This window comes from Gossypium hirsutum, chromosome A11 (genome assembly GCF_007990345.1).
Source record: "Gossypium hirsutum isolate 1008001.06 chromosome A11, Gossypium_hirsutum_v2.1, whole genome shotgun sequence".
Lineage (NCBI taxonomy): Eukaryota > Viridiplantae > Streptophyta > Magnoliopsida > Malvales > Malvaceae > Gossypium > Gossypium hirsutum.
This window is the reverse complement of record NC_053434.1, coordinates 2,807,768-2,828,461: the sequence shown is the minus strand read 5'-3', so window position 1 is coordinate 2,828,461 and position 20,694 is coordinate 2,807,768. Positions and strand designations below refer to the sequence as shown.

The 20,694-nt window shown below is 29.1% G+C and overlaps 2 protein-coding genes across 2 annotated transcripts; one reads left to right on the top strand and one right to left on the bottom strand.

Moving 5' to 3' along the window:
• Positions 1–2,176: 2,176 nt before the first annotated feature.
• LOC107912164 (transcription factor MYB1R1) lies at positions 2,177–4,091 on the bottom strand. Its single transcript, XM_041080551.1, has 3 exons — positions 3,693–4,091; positions 3,383–3,591; positions 2,177–2,826 (listed from the first exon to the last, which is right to left on the bottom strand). The coding sequence occupies exons 1-3, from the start codon at positions 3,991–3,993 to the stop codon at positions 2,404–2,406; spliced, it is 933 nt and encodes a 310-aa protein (XP_040936485.1). The 5' UTR covers positions 3,994–4,091; the 3' UTR covers positions 2,177–2,403.
• Positions 4,092–13,747: 9,656 nt separating this feature from the next.
• LOC107912165 (uncharacterized) lies at positions 13,748–17,712 on the top strand. The gene is made up of 4 exons (XM_016840235.2): positions 13,748–13,901; positions 14,110–14,286; positions 14,950–16,248; positions 17,346–17,712. Exons 1-4 carry the CDS (start codon positions 13,887–13,889, stop codon positions 17,376–17,378), a joined length of 1,524 nt encoding a protein of 507 aa, XP_016695724.2. The 5' UTR covers positions 13,748–13,886; the 3' UTR covers positions 17,379–17,712.
• The last annotated feature ends 2,982 nt before the right edge of the window (positions 17,713–20,694 follow it).

The following is a 20,694-nucleotide window of genomic DNA, read 5'->3' as shown; positions in this document are numbered from 1 at the left end:
GACACTCACATATAAAAAATAAAATTAATAAATATATTTAAAATTAATAATTAAAATCCATAAATATATCTTAAAAAGCATAATGCATTAAGTTGAAATTATATGGTATGTATTTTTTTATTTTTATATAAAAATCTAAAAAGTTAGAAACACCTGAGACCCAAAACCATCTCCATTCACCCATTCACACGTATCATTTTAGTCCTGTAATTAAACAAAGCGAAGTTCACACGTGGAACTGACTGCTTACTTTAGCATGCTTCAAGTCGTAAGGGCCACGCTTGTGGCAATTAGTGGAAAATTAAAAACAGAGTAAAAGTGATAAAATGAGTTAAATTATATTTTATTTTATATTTAAAAATTAAATAAATTAATTTTTGTACGTTAAGTTAATGAGTAAATCGATATTTTTTATTAAATTTTTTTTATTGTTAAAAACTTAGCTAATTGAATAATCAGACAGTTATACGTAATATGTCAATATATCTTATACTAATGTATATAAATCAATTTTTAACGATAGAAACAGATAGAATTTTTAATAGGATGATTGGTTTACTCTTTGATCTAACATTTATGGTCTAATTTACTCATTTCTTAAGTAATGATAGCAAAATACAATCCAACTCCTAATATAAAAATCTCCATAATACTTTTACTAAAAAATATTATTATTTAATGAATTATTAATTTGTCCATCACAAATTAAATAAAAAATGTCATTTATATTTAAAGAGTAATAAAATAATAATTAAACAAGATATTTGATCTCATTTCTAACTTTATTAACGTTGAACAAAATAAAATAATAATTCATATATTTATCATGCTCATAAAATTTTAAATTAATCTTATACCATATCGATGGAGAATATTATCTTCATCGATATTATATTTGAGGGTTCAAAATTGTTTTTACATTTTAAATGATTAAATTTAGTACTTTAAAAACTAAAAAGATTAGGACCCCTGAAAAATTAATGTTGAATTTAGGTTATGATAGAAATTTATATCACAATCCAAGCGCGTGCGTAAGATTAGTCATTAAAAAAATACTCACTCTAAATCAAGATGACGATGATGGCTGACATGGCACCTGATCAAACTAGTTCACTAATTTAATTTCACACAACGAAAATTTTGAAATAAAAATCTTCTACTAATAATATATGTTGATATATCTTATTCTATAATGCTTATGTCTAAAATATTTATATATTATTATCATACTTTTATTTTATGTCATATTTTAATTACTTTTAATAAATCTAATTTCCAACTTATTAAGTAACCGATTGTAGATTTAAGGCATTGTATACGACATAAAATTAAATAAGAGAAATAAAAAATCGACCTAAATAGATGTGTTTAGATAATACATATTAAATATCACAATTAATCAAATCAAACAAAATTCTATCCAATCGGTTTGATTTATAATTAATTTATATTTTTATGGATACATAGATTAGTGAACAACTTAAAGTTCTACATAAAAATATATAATTTACAAAAATATCATATACGTGTTATTCGTTATTTACTTGAAAAATTACTTCTATCAAATAATATTTAAAAATCATAAAATAAAATTTATTTTATTAAAATAAATTCAAATTTTTAAAATTAAATTTAAAAAAATCGAAAACTGAATAAAATTAAAAACAATATAAAATATATATCAACAACTAAGAATTGTCGTCGTCGTGATCAGATCAACCCAAATCAACTACAGACTACAGTAATGAATACCATAGAATTAAAAGCACTGTCCCTGCATATCATCTGGGCAATCACTACAGGACAAAACAGGACAACCACCCATTTCTGTCTTCAATTCAATCCATTGATGCAGAAAAATAAATCCACCACAAAAGAAAAAAATGAAGACCATCCTCCTTTCCTTATCTCTTTAATAAATAAAACCAAAACAAAATAATGTTTGCTTTCATATGTAAAGACAATAAAGCCACACAAAAAAAACTCGGTATATATATACAAATTGTCTGATATAACAAAACATTGCATATAGACCACTAATCCACCATGATATTTTTCTTTCATTTTGACCCACCAAGATTTGCAAGATCAGTAATTGAATGGAGGCTGCACTTTGTTATTTTCAGTTTATTTTTATTTTCATATATATATATATCAACTAGCATAGATCAAAGACTAAATGAAACATTAATCTAACATAAATAAAAACAGAAAACAACAGAAACAAACAAGACATGACAGTTTTGTTCTGTTTTTAGTCTGTACATGAAAAACAAAGGGATTCAAAAACCAGTTACCTAATTTAAACTTATGTCCCTTTTTTTTTTTCTCTAAATCCAAATTTAAGCTCTAATAATAATAAGCTTTGTGTCGCTTTTGCTTATTATATAATTATTGTCATTCTTAAGCAACACTGATGATTTTATTGTTATCTCCACTGCTAAAGTTTGGCATCACCTGAAATGGAGAATGCCTGGAAGTTGAAGATGATGATGAATCCATTTGATCGGATTGCAAAGACAGCTTGAGTGACAGCGATAAAGGATCCGTCGCCGGATTTAAGTTTGTGTTGAGATCGGATCTCTGAAGAGCTGGGAAATTTGGAACCGGACGGATGAGATTTGCCGTCGGAACATTGTTATTCAATTGATTCCCCTGTGCTATTGTGAGATTTTCAGTCGGATTCTGAATTGGAACCGGCGGAACTACCTGGTTAAAGGCCATGGGAAAAGCCGCCGGCATAATGGGAAACACATTGGTTTCAGATGGCTGAGTTGAGTTTTCTTGTCGATCAATTCGCTCTTCTTCCATTGGAATTGCCTGCACCTAATCAAATAGTAGCAAAATGGAAAAGGTCAAAATAAAGGCCAGTGAATTAAGAAAAATATTTCCATATTAAATGTCGGAATTCATAATAAATTCTAGATCATCGGTTCTTGGAGTTCTATGAAATAAAATAATGAAAAATAATGTATCTTTTATCGATTTTATCCCAAAAATATAAATTAGAGATATGAATAAATAGCTCATTCATCAATCGCTTACCTTCGCTATGAATAAATAGATCCGCATGAATTTATCCGGTAACTACCATACATCAATCATATCATAAATACAGTTATTTATCAATTTATTAATATAATTTGATGAAATTAATACAATTATCTTATCACATCAAGTTTCTTTTAGTGGCTAAAATGATAAAATTACCCAAAAAGAAAAGAACAGAAAAATAAATCAAAATTGGTTTTGCTTATCAATTACTATAAGTCAAAGTCGATTAAATCGATCAAATTTATTTTTAAGTTTCTAGATTCATATATTTTCCGAGAAAAACAATGATGAAAAGGACGTTGAGAAAAGAAGTAGTAATTGCGAGTACCGTATCGGTGGTGATATCAAAGAGGCTAGATCTGCGACGACGACGGTTGAGATTGCTTCGTCGGAGAAAGTATTTCTGAGCATGGCTTGCTACTTGTGTCGGAGTTCGAGTTTTCACGAAGTTTCTAGAAATCCCTCTCCAATCTCCTTTCCCTACTTTCTGCAGTCCTACCAGAAACAGCTTGTGCTCCTCCTCCGTCCACGGCACCCCTAAATTCATTTTTAAAAAATCGAAAACAAAAAACAAAATCAGAATCGTAAAAATCAAAGGGAAAAAAAAGAGGTCAAGATGTAAAAAAACATATATAAACCTCTTTTGCGCTCTCGATTTCCAGAGGAGTGAGGAACGGCATCGTCGGCGGAGGCGTAACCAGCGGTGAGGTTATCATCGCCTTGATCTTTGTTGCTCTTGTTGTTATGCTTGTTCGACTCATGAGGTTGTTCGTATTGAGAAAGGTTGTTCATACTCACACTTTTCCTCATGGAATCAACCACCACTCTGACTCCAAAAAGCATGATCTCTCCACCTCCTCCGCCAGCGCCACCGATCGGAGAAGAGTTGACGATGGAGGAGGAAGAGGCGGAGGCGCACGTGGCAGGCGGCATCCCCATGTTTTTTCTTTCTTTCCGATTTTTTGCTGGGAAGGAATCTTTGGCCGTACAAGTTTATAGAGAGAAATGATAAAGAACCGATACTGAAGTCGCGTGGAGAAAACATATACTAAAATATATATAGACTAAGGACAAGTATGAGGTGGCATCACGTTGTGGCGACTGTTTTTCGATCTGCGAAAAAACACGTGGCGTCTAATGGTTGGTTTCTGTATCTTGTCCGCCTATAAATCTCCAAAAAGATAACATAGTGGGCTTTGTTATCGACAAAATAATGCTGCATTGTTATTATGAAAAATTATCCCTTCCTCTTCTTTTCTTTTCTTTTTTTTTTTAACCAAAAAACCAAATTTATCCCTTCATTTTCTTCTTTAATTTTTAGGCGACACTTCAAATAATTAAATAAAAGCGATAATGTTTTGATTCAGATTTTTTTTATAAAGTTATGATTAATTCGTAATATTTAAATATTTAAAATTTGGATTGATATTTTATAATCTAAATAATTAGAATAGAATTTCATCCATCTAAATTGATATAGTTCATTGGTTTTTAATTTTTAAAAATAGAGTGAAATTATTTTTCCGATTTTCTTAATTTTTTTCTCAGCTTTTTTTAAATTTTTTTAATATAAATGAAAATATTAGATTCTCAATTAGATTTAATATTGGAATAATTACACATGTATAGAATATATTTAAAAAATTTGGACATGGCTTTTTAACAATTTAACTTCAATTATAAAATTTTAAAAGAAAAAATCAGTGTAGAATTATAAATAAAAAAAACCTATCTTTTTTTCCTTTTTGTTGGCCAGCTATCTTTTTCTTTCTTTAATAATAATTAGACTGCTTACATAAAAATATACCATTATAATAACTTCATCATTAAGATTGCTACATGATATCAATTATATTTTCCCTTTCGTTACTCTGGTTTATATACATTATTAAATAAGTTAATTTGACGATAATTTTTTTATTAATATAATAATTTAAATTATTTTAAATAATCATCAACATAATTTAAATATAATATTTTGATTGTTTTATTTTTAATAAAATATCTTAAAATAAATAATATTTTAGTATTAGGTGAAAAGTAATTATCTAACTATTTATTTTATTTGAAATTTTTTATTAAATAAATTTTAATAAGAATAAGAAACCAAATTAAAAAGTATATATTGAAAAATTGTGAGTCTATTTAAACAAACAAGTTGTTTAATAAATATTCAAAAAAATTTATAAAAATTTTATATATTTAGATTAAATCAACATTATTAAAAAATAGTTATAAATTAAAAAAAAAGGGACATAAAACTACTTTTTTATTCTATAAAAAAATCTTCAAGATTTTATAATTGTTACTTATTTATTACATGATATAAAAATTTCACTTCTTTTAAGAGACAATAGTACGCACCAACAATATTTTTATACTTGCAATTAGAGAAGGACAATCTGCACATGAAAGTGGTGGGAGCATTTTCCGGGAAATAATATCTTATCCAATCCATTTGTTTTTAATTAATTCAAATGAATCCAGTCAACTTAAATTTGACTTTAAAAAATTTGTCAATTTGCAATATTAGTAACATAATTTATTTTGTGATTAATCGTATTTTAATCTGTTCTTTAACTACACTAAGCAAACTCCTTTTTTTTTTTTTCATTTTATTCCCCTAACCTGTTTGCCGACCAAATCATTTTCCTAGCAAGCTCGCTATCACAAACCCAATCTCCTTTTTTTTTAGTTAATTATTAAGGTTGTATTTTGTCAGTGCTTTTACTTTTTTTATTTATTTAATAAACATAACCTTTATTTATTTTGAATTACCTAAAACTATCTAAAACATTTGAACAAAATCTTCCGATTATCTACGGATTTGATTCTGTTCAAAATGTAACTTAACTCGGCATATATTCAATTCAAACTATCAGATTCGATGGTTAAGATTTATAGGTTGTTAATTATTTTACATAATTAATTTTTTTTTTCTACTTGTAATAAGTCAAGCTACTTTTGCCTTCCTGCTTTATTTATTCTGGCTCTCCATCCACTATCATTGGCAAAGTGAGTTCACAATTATTGAGTGTTACTTTTCAGCAATTTGAATTAGTGGTTTGTATTCAGTTTATTCCATCGATTCCATTTTCTTAAATTTAATAAGAATCAAGATAATTTAAAAATTAAATATTGAAGTTAATTGGTAAATTTTGTTTGATATATTTCTTAAAATTAAGTTTAGAATATGATAAGATTGCTTGTTAATTTTTTTAAATTTTAAATATAAAATATTTAAAAATAATATTAAAAGAAATAAAATAAATTGAAAATAATTATATATTAAATGATAAGTAATTTCTTATCTACTTTTCATTTTTCACACTTTTTTATTGAAAAAAATAAAATCTATCATTTACTTTTTATTATGGATTATTAAATTGAATATTGGTTAAATTTAGAATGTGACTCAACTTATTCATAAACAAAATTGAATACAATAAATAGATAAAGTTTAACTCTACCTTTTTATATATATTTTCCTTTGTTAATTAATTATTTAATGGGTTTCCTTTGTTGATTAATTGGTTTAGGTAGTGGGTGATAAGCCATCCATTACCTCTCAATAAGTCTATATTCCTCAACTAATCTTGAGATTAAAAATAAAATAATAAATAAAATCAGACCATGAAACGGTGTAGTTCTACTGTGCAAATGTGTTGAGTTGTTGGAATGGATTGTGTTTCACCTGAGCTTATATATAATATTAGTATATTTTATATTTATAAATGGTTATTGTTTTTAATTTAATAAATTTTATTTTATTAAATAATGTAAACATATATTTTAATGTTTATATTATATAGTTATATATTATTATATATTTAATTTTATTCAATGGAAATTAATAATATGAAAAAATAGAATAAACAAATATAATACATAACTAAAACCGAGTTGAGCTAAACTAGATCAATCTTAAGTCTTGAAGTCTTGAATGTTGAAATACAACTTTTTAGATAAGCTACTCTTTTTTCTTTTTTTTTTGCAATGTCTATTTTTTTCATCTCATACTTTTATTTAATTTTTCATATTTTAGATAAATATTTAAATTTAAACAAATAACTCGACTATAAACATGTATTAAAACAAACATTTTGAGTCCTGTATTTATATTATTGATAGATTGAAAGTTAATTATTAACTAATTATTATTACCATATACCTCAAATTAGGGGTGAGTAAAATTTGATTCGATTCGAAAAATTTGAGTTTCGAGTTAATAAATTTTGAAAATAAGTAAATTGATCTCTCTCTCAACAAAAATTACAAAAAGAACAAAATAATTTTAAAATTTATATTTTTAAATATTTTATAATATTTAAAAATAATAATATATAAATAAAATTAAAATTTTAAAAATTTTCTAAGGTAATAATTTTGGGACCTAAATAAATTAATTAATGAGCTCCAACATAGAATTGGTTATACTGTAACAAGATTTTAATTTGACATGTTTAATTTTTTAATTTAATTCGAACAATTTCACTCGATTTAAATTTTATTTTACTTGACTCAATTCGAATAAATTTTAAATCAAATTAGGATGATAAAATAGGACTCGTTAATTTAATTAACTTGAAAAATTTTACTTGATTCGATGGAATGTTGAGCCTAACTCAAACCAATAAAACATAAATATGGAATCCACCTGTTTCTATTTTTCCTGCAATTATGAGAAAAAAAGTGAAAACCAATTTGGACGAGTCCGCACAACACATATCAATTGTACGATATTAGTTACAATTTTTTATAATTAGTGATGAATTTAATTTTTGAAATATCAAAATATAATTTTAGTTTATATTAATTTATAATTTCATATGTTTTAATAAATTAAAGAAATATTTTAAAGGTCAAAACCTATTAACTTACAATATAATTTAAATTATTTATGATATGATTGAACTGTATTTTTTTTTTATCCCTTTAGATTCACGTATACTTATTTTAATTTTTTAAATGTGTTGAAGTGTTTGTGGTAAATTTGAAAGCCGAAGATCTAAATTTTTGTTTGTAACAGAAAATTTTACTCTTATTAAATCCATTCTTATAAATAAGTTTGTTTCTTTTATAGCATGTCTTTGTATGAAGGCACTACCAAAAAGTTTGTAAGCCTATTGATAGAGGTACCAATAATTTTTGGTGGGATCAAAACAAGGGAAAAAGAAAAACTAAATTTCATTCAGAAATTGCGTTTGTTGGAAAAATAAAGGAGGATATAGAATCAGGACATGGATGGAGTTTATATGAGATAACTTTTCTTTTAGCTTTGCAAGTGGTATATTGAGGTGTTTTTTCCTTGTGAATTGTATATAACTCTTGACAAAGAAATCTGACAAAGCCTTGATATGAGGATAATATCTTAATATTGTTGGGTGTTCGATCGGATTGTTCAATAGGTAAGATTTTGAAGACTTGTTTAAAAGGATTCAACTCCTTAATCAATATGAATATATGATTGACCAAATTAAGTTATTAGTCATTATGTTATGCATAAGTTGTAGATTTAGTCTTTATATTTTAATTTAATCTTTATTGTATTTCTCGAATTTTGAAATTTTAGAAATGATACAAAACAATAGCAATTAAAATCTCTAGATCAAATTCTACTGGTAGTCTCGTATTGTGCATAAATTGTAGATTTAACTTGGTGTTCTTTAATATGATTATATTTAGTTCATATACTTTTCGAATTTTGATATTTTAATATTGACTCAAACAATATCTGTTAAATTCATTAACTAAAATAATGTGATTTTTTTTATGTATTATGTAGAGATAACAAGCTGATATATCATTTACACATGAAAATATATTTGCCACATAAGATTTTGAAAATAATATAATTTAATTGATCAAATTTAATAGCTATCATTTAGATTAAAACTGAAATATCACATTTTCAAAAAGTTCAAAAAAAAAAACTAAAAGTAACTAAATATAAGTTCAATGATTAAATCAATAAGTTATGCATAATACAAGGAAGAATAACAATATTTGACCATATTATTTCTTCTATTTACTTAATTAGTGTTTTTCACTTAAACTTGATAATAGGTTGGGCTGTTCAAAAAATAAAAGGGTTTAAACGAAAATATAAGGCTAAAAAATGGACTTGGACAAAAAATGAAGCTTATTTTCTAAACAGGTCAAGTCTCAGATAGGAGTTTTTCAATCTGAGCCCGGACCAAATAAATTAACTATTTTTCAATAAAAAAATATATTACTTTTTTTTTGGTGTTTTAGAACTGTTTTTTTTGTGCGTTTTTACTACTATTTTGCTGTCATTTTTAATATTATTTGAATATTGTAGAACTTATTTTTTATTGTTAATTTTATTACAATTTTAATTATAACTATCCTATATAAATAATTTTTAATATATTTGTAATACCCCGAAAACTTTTACAGTAAGATATTATCCTTGATATAGTAAAATAAGGAAATAATGTGACAAAAAGGGAAATTTTGAGTTATGTCAAAATTGAGAAGTATATTATGATATATTAATTCAAGAAAGGACTAAATTGTAAAAGTGAGAAAAGTTTTGTTGCACAAGAGTAAATACTCAAAATTTGAGGGGTTAAAGTGTAAATATGAAAAAGTTGAAGGACCAATAGTGTAAATATTTTAAGAGTGGAATGATCTAGAAACTAAGGAAAATGGATGAATTAGGACCAAATTGAATAGGTGAAGAACTATGAGGGACTAAATTGCAATTTTACCAAATTAAATGATGACTCAAGGATGAAATTTTAAAAGATAATAAAGGGCAAAATGGTCAATTGGAAGAGAGAGAAATCTAGAAAGCAATGATGATGTTGGAGATATTTTAGATTAAATAAATAAATAATAGTTTATTAATATTTTAATTTAATTTTTAAATGATATTTTATTATTTTATTATTATTTTATTTAGTATATATAAGGAAAGAAAGATGAAGAATCATCATATTTTTCCCATGCACCCAACGTCTGAAGAGAAAAGGAAGAAAGAAACTTTCTTTTCTTTACAATTTGGTCCTTCTACCAAAAATTCACCATTTTCACCCAAAAATTAAAAGAATTTCCTTAGCTATCAGGAGAGAAAAATGTTAAGGAGGCTATGGGAAGTTAAAATATCAAGTTGGATTCAAGAAATGGAGGCTAATGGAGAGAGAAAATCAAGATGAAGGTTGGAATCAATAGAATAAGGTAAGAACATCACGATTTCAATATATTTTTAAGTTTGATATTATTGAAAAAGCTTGGGATTGATGTTAATGTAGAGTTTCCCTACACACGGTCCTATGTTCTTGATATGTTAATGAAGAGAAATAAGAGAAAGTGAAGAGAAATAGTGTAGAGAAAGAAAATAAGGGTGTTATTAACATGGTAATTAATATCTTGCACTAAAACAGTTCTAGATAGCAGCAGTAATCTAACTTTGAAAAATCACCATAAATTGTAGAAATTGAATTAGAAGATTAAAAAAATATTTAATTAAATCTTATTGAGTCTAGGTTCTCATAGAAGAAACAGTGTAAGCAATGGATTTGTAAATTTTGAGATATAATGAATTTTGTGAGACAAGGTCAGAATGAATTCGGGTTCCCCTGTTCAGACTTTGAAAAATCATAAAAAAAATGAATAAAAATAATTAGGGTCTTAAATTTATATGTATAGAATCCTGAATTAGTCTAGTTTTATTAGAAGCAAACTAGAACATCATTTGAATTCTGTACAATGAGATAATTAATTTTTAGTGAAGAAGGGTCAGAACTGTGAGACAGCAGAACAGGGGTGACTTTAATGAATAAACTGCACTAATTGGATAAACCAAAAATTCTTAAAATTTTATGGCAAGAATATATGTGAGTCTAGTTTCAGATAAAATTTACAGATCTTAATTTGGACTTCTATAACTCAAGAAATAAATAATTTAGTGACTATGACTCAAATGGACAGCTTTGAATATACATATAAGTAAATAGTGAAATTATTGATAATGTTACTTATAAGCATATTATATAAATTTAAGGATGTAGAATGGAGAGGAGGAGGAGGAAAATATATATGAATATTCAGCAAGCATGACTAATTTGCATGTTTTAGGCTTAAGGACTAAATTGAATAAAAGTAAAACTTTATGGTAATTTTGTAAAAATGTCAAAAATGACCAAATTGCATGAAATGGATTAATTTTATTATTTAAATTACAAAATTGAATGAAATTATTAATTTAGTTCAAGATAGGGGGAAAACATGTTTTAGGGATTAAATTGAAAAGTGTTGAAATTATGGAAAAATTCTGATATTTTATAGAATTCATGGATTGTTATCAATATGTATGAGAATAATAGTTGGAAATAAGGATTAAATTGTAAGAATTTTATTTTCCTGCCCCTAAGGATGAAATCGTCATTAATTAAAAGTTTAGGGGCAAAATGGTAACTTTTTCTAGAGCATTAATTAAATGCATTAGAATATGAAATGAATGAAAATGATGATCAAATTTATTTATAAAGATCCAGACGACTCAAATATGAGACTTGATCGTGGAAAAGAAAAGATATCGGATTAATGAAATTATAAACACAAACAAGCAATGAGGTAAGTTCGTGTAACTTGAATTATATTCTTAAATGCTTGAAATGCATGTTTTTGATATGAATATGATTTGAATGTTCATTATATGAAATTTATGAAACATTGACATATTTGATGGGAAAAAATCCTGGTTGAATGAAAGGAAAATTCGATGGATCTCTGAAAAGGAATTGACGGTAAAAAGGATCTAGCCCGGACGGGTGATCCTATCCTGATATAGCCCTCCCGAAGAATATGTGGAAAATGGATTTAGCCCGGACGGGTAATCCGAATTAGGGTCTGAATTTAGCCTGGACTGGTAATTCAGATCCAAGCTCATTAGAGTAATTGTCGTTGCAGGGGATTTAGCCTGGACTGATAATCTCGACAATACTCTATGAGTTTATATTACAGGGGATTTAGCCTGGACTGGTAATCCCACTGTAAGGATGAGGTTCGCGGGAGTGTGCCCTCTGATATGAAATGTGTAAGACCATGGTTGAAAGATACTATGGCAACCTGATATGAAATGTGTAAGACCGTGGTTGAAAGATACCATGGCAACGTGATATGAAACGAATAAGACCATAGTTGAAAGATACCATGGCAACGTGACGGGAAATGAATAAGACCATGGTTGAAAGATACCATGGCAACGTGACATGAAAAGAATAAGACCATGGTTGAAAGATACCATGGCAACATGACAGAAAATGAGTAAGACCATAGTTGAAAGACACTATGGCATCATGTCAAAGATAAATAAGACCGTGGATGGGAGACGCTATGATATCTATTGAACAATTGATATTCAGGTAATACGTATTAGATGACGAATGGTTACATGAAATGGTTGTGTGAAATGCTTACAATAACTGGTCATATGGAAATATATGTACAACATAGTTGTATGAAATAATTATGAAGATAGATAAACAAAATAAGAATAAGTATATGGAATATAATTTATGTTAAGTTTGATATAAACTTTACCGGAATAAATATACTTAAAATATATGGAAATGATGAAACATGAAATATTGATATAATGAAACGATTGATATATACTTATAAAGAAACGGTAATAGAATTAATATGTTTCATGACATGTACATATATGATTATCTTTGATACGTTGATACAAGGAAATTATGTAAGTAAAGACAATTATTAAACTCAAATGTGACATGTCGAGAAAATAAGGATATCAATGTTGAATTTATATGAAATATATGCAAGTATACTAACAATGATGTGGCTTGACACTTAGACAAAGGACAACCTATTGATTGAATGGTAATATGTTTAATTACAAGAAGCATTGAAATGGTAAGTATTTAGATGAAAATAAAATTTAAGATTTTGCGAATTTTTTTTTATAATCTCGATTTAATTCCATTTGGTTTCTAGTGTATGTTTGGGGCTTCGAGGGCCCAATAGAGAGACGTTATGATTATTTTCAAAATCTGAATAATAAATGACTCAGAATTATCTGAAAATATTCAGTAAACTCCGGTAATACCTCATACCCTATTCTGGCAATGGATACGAGTAAGGGGTGTTACAATATTATCAATTTATTTTAACATTTTTAAATATATTTGATATATTATATTTTTTAAATTTGTTATATATAATAAAATAATTTAAAATAATTAAAATAATTTAATAAGATCAAATTCAAATTTAACTTCTTTAATTTGAATTGAAAGTGAATAAAAATTGAGACTCATTTTTCAAGCGAAATTTAAATTTAAAAAACCAACCTAAAATTTTGGTAACACATTACCCGAATCCGATCATGAGCACTATTTTCACTTATCTACCACAAATCCCTCGCACTTCCCAACGCAAAACCACTACATGCATTTAGCCACGTTGATCTCTCGTTCTTCCACGTCATATAAAATAATTTTTTACAAAGTGGGCCTCCCCAGTAGGAGCGCGCCAATTGTTCAATACCCTTAAGGAAGAAAAAGAAGAATAGAACAGGAAAACGATTGGACAGAAGAACCGCACCGGTTCGACCGTTGTTGTGTCAGCTGAAGTGGCGTGTTGGTAAATAAAACAGACAGAGAAGGGTAGTTTGGTAATAACGTGAAGGACTTTCAGTTCCCAACTGACAGCTGCTTCAAGGGAAAGGGCAAAAAAAAAAAAACTAAAAACCAAACAACCTCCCTTTTTATTCTGTTCTTCTTCTTCTTTACAAATTGGTCTGAAAGATACAGCATCTGTTCGATGCATTAGTGGCTACAATGGCCGATTCAGAGGTAAAGTATCTCTACTACTTTTCTTCATAATCTAGTTATTGTTCTTTCTTTTCTTTTTGGGAGCGAATTTTCAATATTTCATTTTTTTTCAAAAATTGCTGGATTTTGTTTTTAAGAAAGAGTTGATTTCGATCCTTTTATTAAAAAATGAGTATTTTTTTATGTGGGTTTTGCTTCATGTTTTCTGGGTATTTTGTTTTTTGAACAGAAATTGACGGCTTTGAAAAAGGCTTATGCCGAAATAATTTTGAACCCGGCTAAAGAAGCGGCGGCGAGGATAATGTTGTCGGAAAGGAAAGCTCTCCGGTACCAGCAGGAGCTGTTCGCGGCTAAAGACGAGGCATTACATATGTTGCTTAGGTTGAAACAGATGTTGGACGCTAAGGTAACTGTTTGGTTTTTAGTATTGTCTTTGTTTCTGTTATTTTTGTTCGTGTCTGATGATGTTTCAGTGCCTATGTTATAATTTTTGTTTCGTTAACTGCATAAAGTTTCATAATGTGGGTTTTCTCTGGTTAATTTGTTTTTGTATCAATTTGCTAAGTTGATTGCATAGAAGTAGTTTCCATTAAATTTGTAACGCAAAAAAGGGAATTTCATATGATTGGTTTGATTGCTTTTAGTAAAAAGCATTTCGAACATTATACACGACAAAGTGAGCTTGAAAGAATTCAACTCACGAATCCGGATTGCATTTTGGTTATGAGGTTGTTTTCTGTTAGTAACTGTATTTGCTTTCCTTTCCTTTCAATGGGTTGCTTTTATGGTGAGACTAATGTATTCATTCATGAAAATTTACTGGTATATGCGCATAAGATTGAAGCAGATAATCGAGATTGTTTATTTTGTATCTTATATTGGAGATCATTTTGTTATCTTGTGATCCATCATATCTTATAAGCTTGAACTTTTATAAATGTTCCCTTGTATTTCAAGGCCATACCCTTGTAAATGTGTGCTTTCAAGGTTATCTATGGAAAACAAATAGTTGGTCCAATTGAGCCAATGCTTAAAACTACAGTATTTTCTGTCTGCTCCGTGATTGTAGGTTAATGAAGCGGAGATGATGTCTCTGAATCAACAGAAAAGAATTGAGGAGCTCGAAGCACAACTAGGGGAAGCCGAGGATATAGTTAGAGATCTTAGAGCAGAGTTGAGAGAAGTACAAGATGAGTTGGAGAAGCTGACTAAAAACTCAATGCAGTGTTCGAGCGAACAAAAATCAGGACAAGATTTTGCTGCTTCTGATGAAATGTCCAATGTAAAAACGATCAGCGATTTCGGGTCTGTTAGATCTTCTCTGCTTGATGCACAGACTGACATTGTGACAGTTTCCGCCATCAAGAGTTCATGTCCGAGTGGAACAAATGTGGGTATTAAGTGTTCTTGTAAGGATAATTGCTACGTCTGTAACCCTGATTTTGCTTCCATAGTGATGAGACGAAAAGAGCCTGACCTGTATAGAAATGGGTGCACTCAGAGGATTCGTGCACTCGAAAGGTGTCTGTTGAATGAAAATCTCTCTCTTTCCGGGCAAGCAGATGACGCAAAGAACGAAAACGCTGGAGAAGATGATGAAAGGAAGGATATGTGCTCGAAATCTTCTCTGAGAACTGACAATGGCAGACTCGAGGAAAGAATGAATGAGTTCAAAACGATGCAAAATGACGTTCACGACATCATCCGAGCACTTCCTCTTGGTCCTTTTCGTAAGAAAAGGAAACAATGTGCTAGATATAAGAAAAATAGAGCTACCTCGCCGATGTATATGTGTGATCAGGTCATAGCAACACGCCAAGAATCTGATCAACTGTGCGCTGAAAGTTTTTCACATGCTGCTGATGAGAATGCTCAATTCGGGGAAGATTCTAGGATCATCAATCATGATGCTCTGAAGGGTTCTCAATCTCCTATCCCCAGTTCGCCTCCGAATGCAGTGAAAGCAGTTACAGAATCAGGATATGAAAAAGTTGACAATGACGAAAACAATGATAAATTGCTGGTAGACAAAAAAGAGTCAACAAGGTTAGACGGTGGATTGGTTGAGAATTTAGGGGATGCATTTTGCAAACCGGATCTTGAGATGGTTGATGTGTCTGCAGTAAACTCGGATGTTAAAGTGTCTGAAGGATCTTCTACTGAATTGGTAAATAATAAGTTTCTCATGTACACAAGAAAGCGGAAGAAGGATCCTTTGAGCAGCCCCGATAGAGATTGCTCACTTGATAATGATAATTCTAAAAGGAAGACAGAGGATAAACAAAACGGTTCTCTAGACTCAGAAAAGTCAACATTGACAACTGAATCATCTCGAGACAGTCGGCGACAGGCACAGGTGGCTCGCCAGGTTGGTTATCAATTCCCGTCAGTGCTTCTTTACACATTATATTTGTGCATGGGTCGGTGTAGGCATCATCAAGTAGGGCATGTGTGTTGCCATATTAGACAGTGATTAGGTTTGGAGAAGCTTAGATTCTCATAACCTGATATGATAGTGAAACCATCGGCGAATTCGGGTCATAATTTTTTTTTTTTGGACAAGTGAAGAATTCATTACTCAAGAAGCAGAAAAACCTGCTACATGAACAACATCAGTCAACAAGAAACTATACAAAGCCTATACAAGAAAACAAAACTATGCATTCATGTACTAGATAAGCCCCAATTCAAGCAAAGCTGTTCGTGTTAATGGTGTCCATCCTGTTAATCTGTTTACTATTCAGCTGCATTCTCACCACTTCTTGAATTCTTGAAAGCAAGACCACCGGATTAGAAGGTTTGCCAAAGAGCCTGCCATTCCGCTCACACCAAATGATATGTATAAATGCAGTCCATGGAAGTTTGAGAATGCAATCTATGAGAGACTTACCTTTCAAGTAAGTCATAGCCCAAGTCCCAATAGATCTTATAATACCACAGAGAACCAAAATCAATCCCCAAAACCTTCGGGAGAAGCCACATTCAAAAAAGATGTGGTCTCTTGTTTCAGTAGCTGAGGAACATAGAAGGCAACTGCTATCAGTGTTAAGATCACAAGCAATTAACCTCTCTCTTGTATGTAGCCTGTTCAAAATAGCCATCCATGCAATGAGTGTTTAGGCACATGGAGTGGAAACCAGATAAGCGTCTGCCAAGGCACCTTTTCCCCTTTCATTCGAGTATCCTCCCAGAGCTTAGTGTTAGACACATAAACACCAATAGGGAACAGCAAAATAGGTTCAGCAGCAAGATCCCTCAGCTTAAGGAGTCGCCTCCATGTCCAGCTGCTAGAGGAGTTCAAAGAAACATTCCAGAAAGAATCCCCTTTTAAAATTTTATCTCATTTGATTGTATGTTTTGAGCTGCATTCTTCCAGTTTTTAATAATTTGATTTCCTTTCATGATAGCTACAATCCATTGTTTTTATCATAATACCAAAGATGTCTGTTGTTTCCTCTTTTGCAGCTCATATCATTATCGGAAAAGAAGTGGCGGTAGTAAATTGGGCTGCTGTTGGGTGCATGAATACAGGGATGCTGAACTGGAGCAGCAAAAATTGTTGCAGTCCCCGAGTCTGATGGGCTTATTGAGCTGGTGTTTTATTAGAAGAAGATAGATGGAAGAACAAGGAAGAGTTACTATATCCATTTAAGTAAAAACTACGTTGTTGTATGTTTTTGGTGTTGTTTCGGTCTCATTATTATGGAATATATCAACATCTAACTCTTTTGAATTAGCTTTACTAATATGATTCAAGTTGCAGCATTGCTATTGGTTAAAGCTAGGGATGCCAAAATCCGATCAATGTATGAATTTTGACCGGTTTGCTCAATTGCTTGTTTCACTCTGCTTTGTAAAACGAAGGGTGGGCCTTGCACTCTTTAAATAGGGAAAATATTTTGTATAATTTCGATTATGAACCAGTAGAATGATTAAATTGTATTTTAATTTTTTCAAAAATTTAAAATTAGTCCCTAAAAATAATTTTATTTTATTGCCTATTTATATATTCCTATTATATTTTTAATGTGTATTAGGTATATAAAAAAACATCATAAATCTAGAAATATTATATATACATGCATAGTAACTTAATGACAACATCTGACTGTTACAAAGTAGGAGGGCCGGTGATTAACTTGTAATTTTCAAATAGTTCAGTGATCATATTGTAACTTTTGAAATTAAATGACTAATATGAAAACATACTAATAATTGTGTGACATTGTGTGAAATTTACCCTAAAATCTTTTTCTACAGTTCTTATTTTTAAACAATATATAAAGCTCTTGTTTGCTTTTCAGGTGGAATTTATATCTCCTCGAGAAGTTCATAGAATACTTCGTCCCGGCGGTTTCTGGGTCTTGTCTTGGCCACCGATAAACCACGAGAACCGGTGACGTGGATGGAACACAACCATGGAAGAGTTGAAATCAGATTACGACAATGTGCTTTAAATTGTATGCCAAAAAGGTAACATTGCTGTGTGGCAGAAACCTTCGGATAACGATTGCTACGTTAAAAAACTTGCTGGATCAGATGTGTATCCGGCCATGTGTGACAACAGTCTCGAACCCGATTCGGCATGGTACACTTCGCTCCGACCGTGCGTATTAGTTCTGGACCCGAAACTTACGAAATCAGCCTTGGAATCCCTTCCGAAGTGGCCGGAGAGGTTGCAGGTTGCGCCCGCACGCATTTCGGATGTTCCTGGCGGGAGCGGCGGTGCTTTAAAGAAAGATGACAGAAAGTGGAGAGTACGGGCCAAGCACTACAAATAGTTAGTCCCTGAACACTGTTTATGGAGGTTTGGCTGCAGCTCTTGTTGATGATCCATTGTGGGTCATGAATGTTGTCTCTTCTTACGCTCCCAACACATTGCTTGTGGTGTATGATCGGGACCTTATTGGAAATTACCATGATTGGTAATTTCAAATGACCTCTATTATATTTGAAGATGTTGGGTGAAATTAGACTCAATTAAAACGATGCTTCACCCGGTAGACGTTTCTTAAATGGGTTATACTTCTACAGGTTGTAATTTTTTTTTTAACAGAGAATTTCTTTTTTGAAAGTTTGCAAATTAATATAGCTAAAATACAAATACAAATATATGTTTTAGTAAACACTAAGCATAAAATCAAATTATTACATTCCAGACAGATTAAAAATTAGTATAAATTGTGAAATTTAATAAACATAAAGCAATTAAGCAACATTAAGATTGATTAACTAAAGTTCACGCATAATAATAATAATTGATGAAATTCAGAGACCTACACATATAATTGCATATGATATATCTCAAATCTAAATAATTAACACTCATGATTTTTCGTGTTTAACAGACTTATAAATAGTTTCAGTCAGAATAATTAATTAAATAAGGAAAAGGTTTTTGTTTATGGTGTTAATTGCCCCAGCTTGATAATATAAATCCACCATTTTTCAAAAATTACTCATATATTTAAAATAATAGGATCCACTTTTATAGTTTTATAATTTTTTTTGTATTTTTATAAAATTAATAATTTAACAATCTAACTGTTATATTTTATATTCCATTTATATAGATTATGAATGCAAAATTTGATGTAAATTTATTTGTTTTATGCAAAAAAAACTTTCATTTGTTCGACAAATATTAATATGTACACTTTTTAGATCAGTATGGTAGATATACAAGCAGGGCAGAAACCAAAATTTTTTTTTGGGCTTGGAATTAAGTTGTATAATTTTATGAGAGCTAAAATGTAATTTCACTATTTTAATAATTTATATCTTTACAATTTTTAAAAGACTAAATAAAAAAACTTATTATTTTGAGGGCAAAGTGTAATTTTATCATGTACCAACTTTAAAATTTTATAAATATTAAAGGACCAAAAGATAAATATACCATTTTAAGGGGTAGGGGCCATTTCCAGCCCTCTAAATTTTAAAAAACAAACCAAACTGAAAAACTATTTAGAAAATTAACTATTTTGACGTTTTACATGGGGATTTCTCTGTTTAACATTTGGAAAATTATCTTTTTTGAGTGAAGGTGTGATAAAATACAATCCATTAAGAAGAAGATATTATGTTGTTTTTATTTTATTAATAAATTGGAATAGAATTTTTTAAATGAATATTTAAATTACTATATTTATTTTTATTTAAAATTATTTAAAATAATATAAAATATTGTATTAATAAAATTAAAATAAAAAATATATTATCTTTTAAAAATTAATATTTACTTTTACTAAACAATATAATTATATTAAATACTTATATTTATTAATTTATCAAATAATTTTTTAATATAAATTTAGCAGTTATAAAATTAAATAATAAAAATCTAATTCTGAATTTTTCACTACTTAAAATTTCACTTTCTCAAACACCCCAAATAATCTAAAAACTAATCTATTTTTCTAAAAAACAAAATCTATTTAGTATATTCTTAAAGAGAAACCTACATGTTCCTACATTAATTATTTTCATACTAATAAAAAAATATAGGCTTAATATAACATTTGGTACTTAAACCTTACATTTTTTTCCTAATTTAGTACTTAAACTTGACCATTTTTCTTAAGTTGGTACTTAAACTTTTTGAGGGTCCAATTTGCCACCTAAACTTGACTTTTTTTTCCTAATTTGGTACCTAATCTTTTTTTGTTCGATTTGGTACTTGTCAAACATTTTACAAACTACTCTAATATACTAACAATGTTTTCTAATGAAGTAGCAAGAATAATCAATATATGATCGACATGTACACTTTTAGTTTTATTTATTTAATTGATTATTTTATTAATTAAAAATA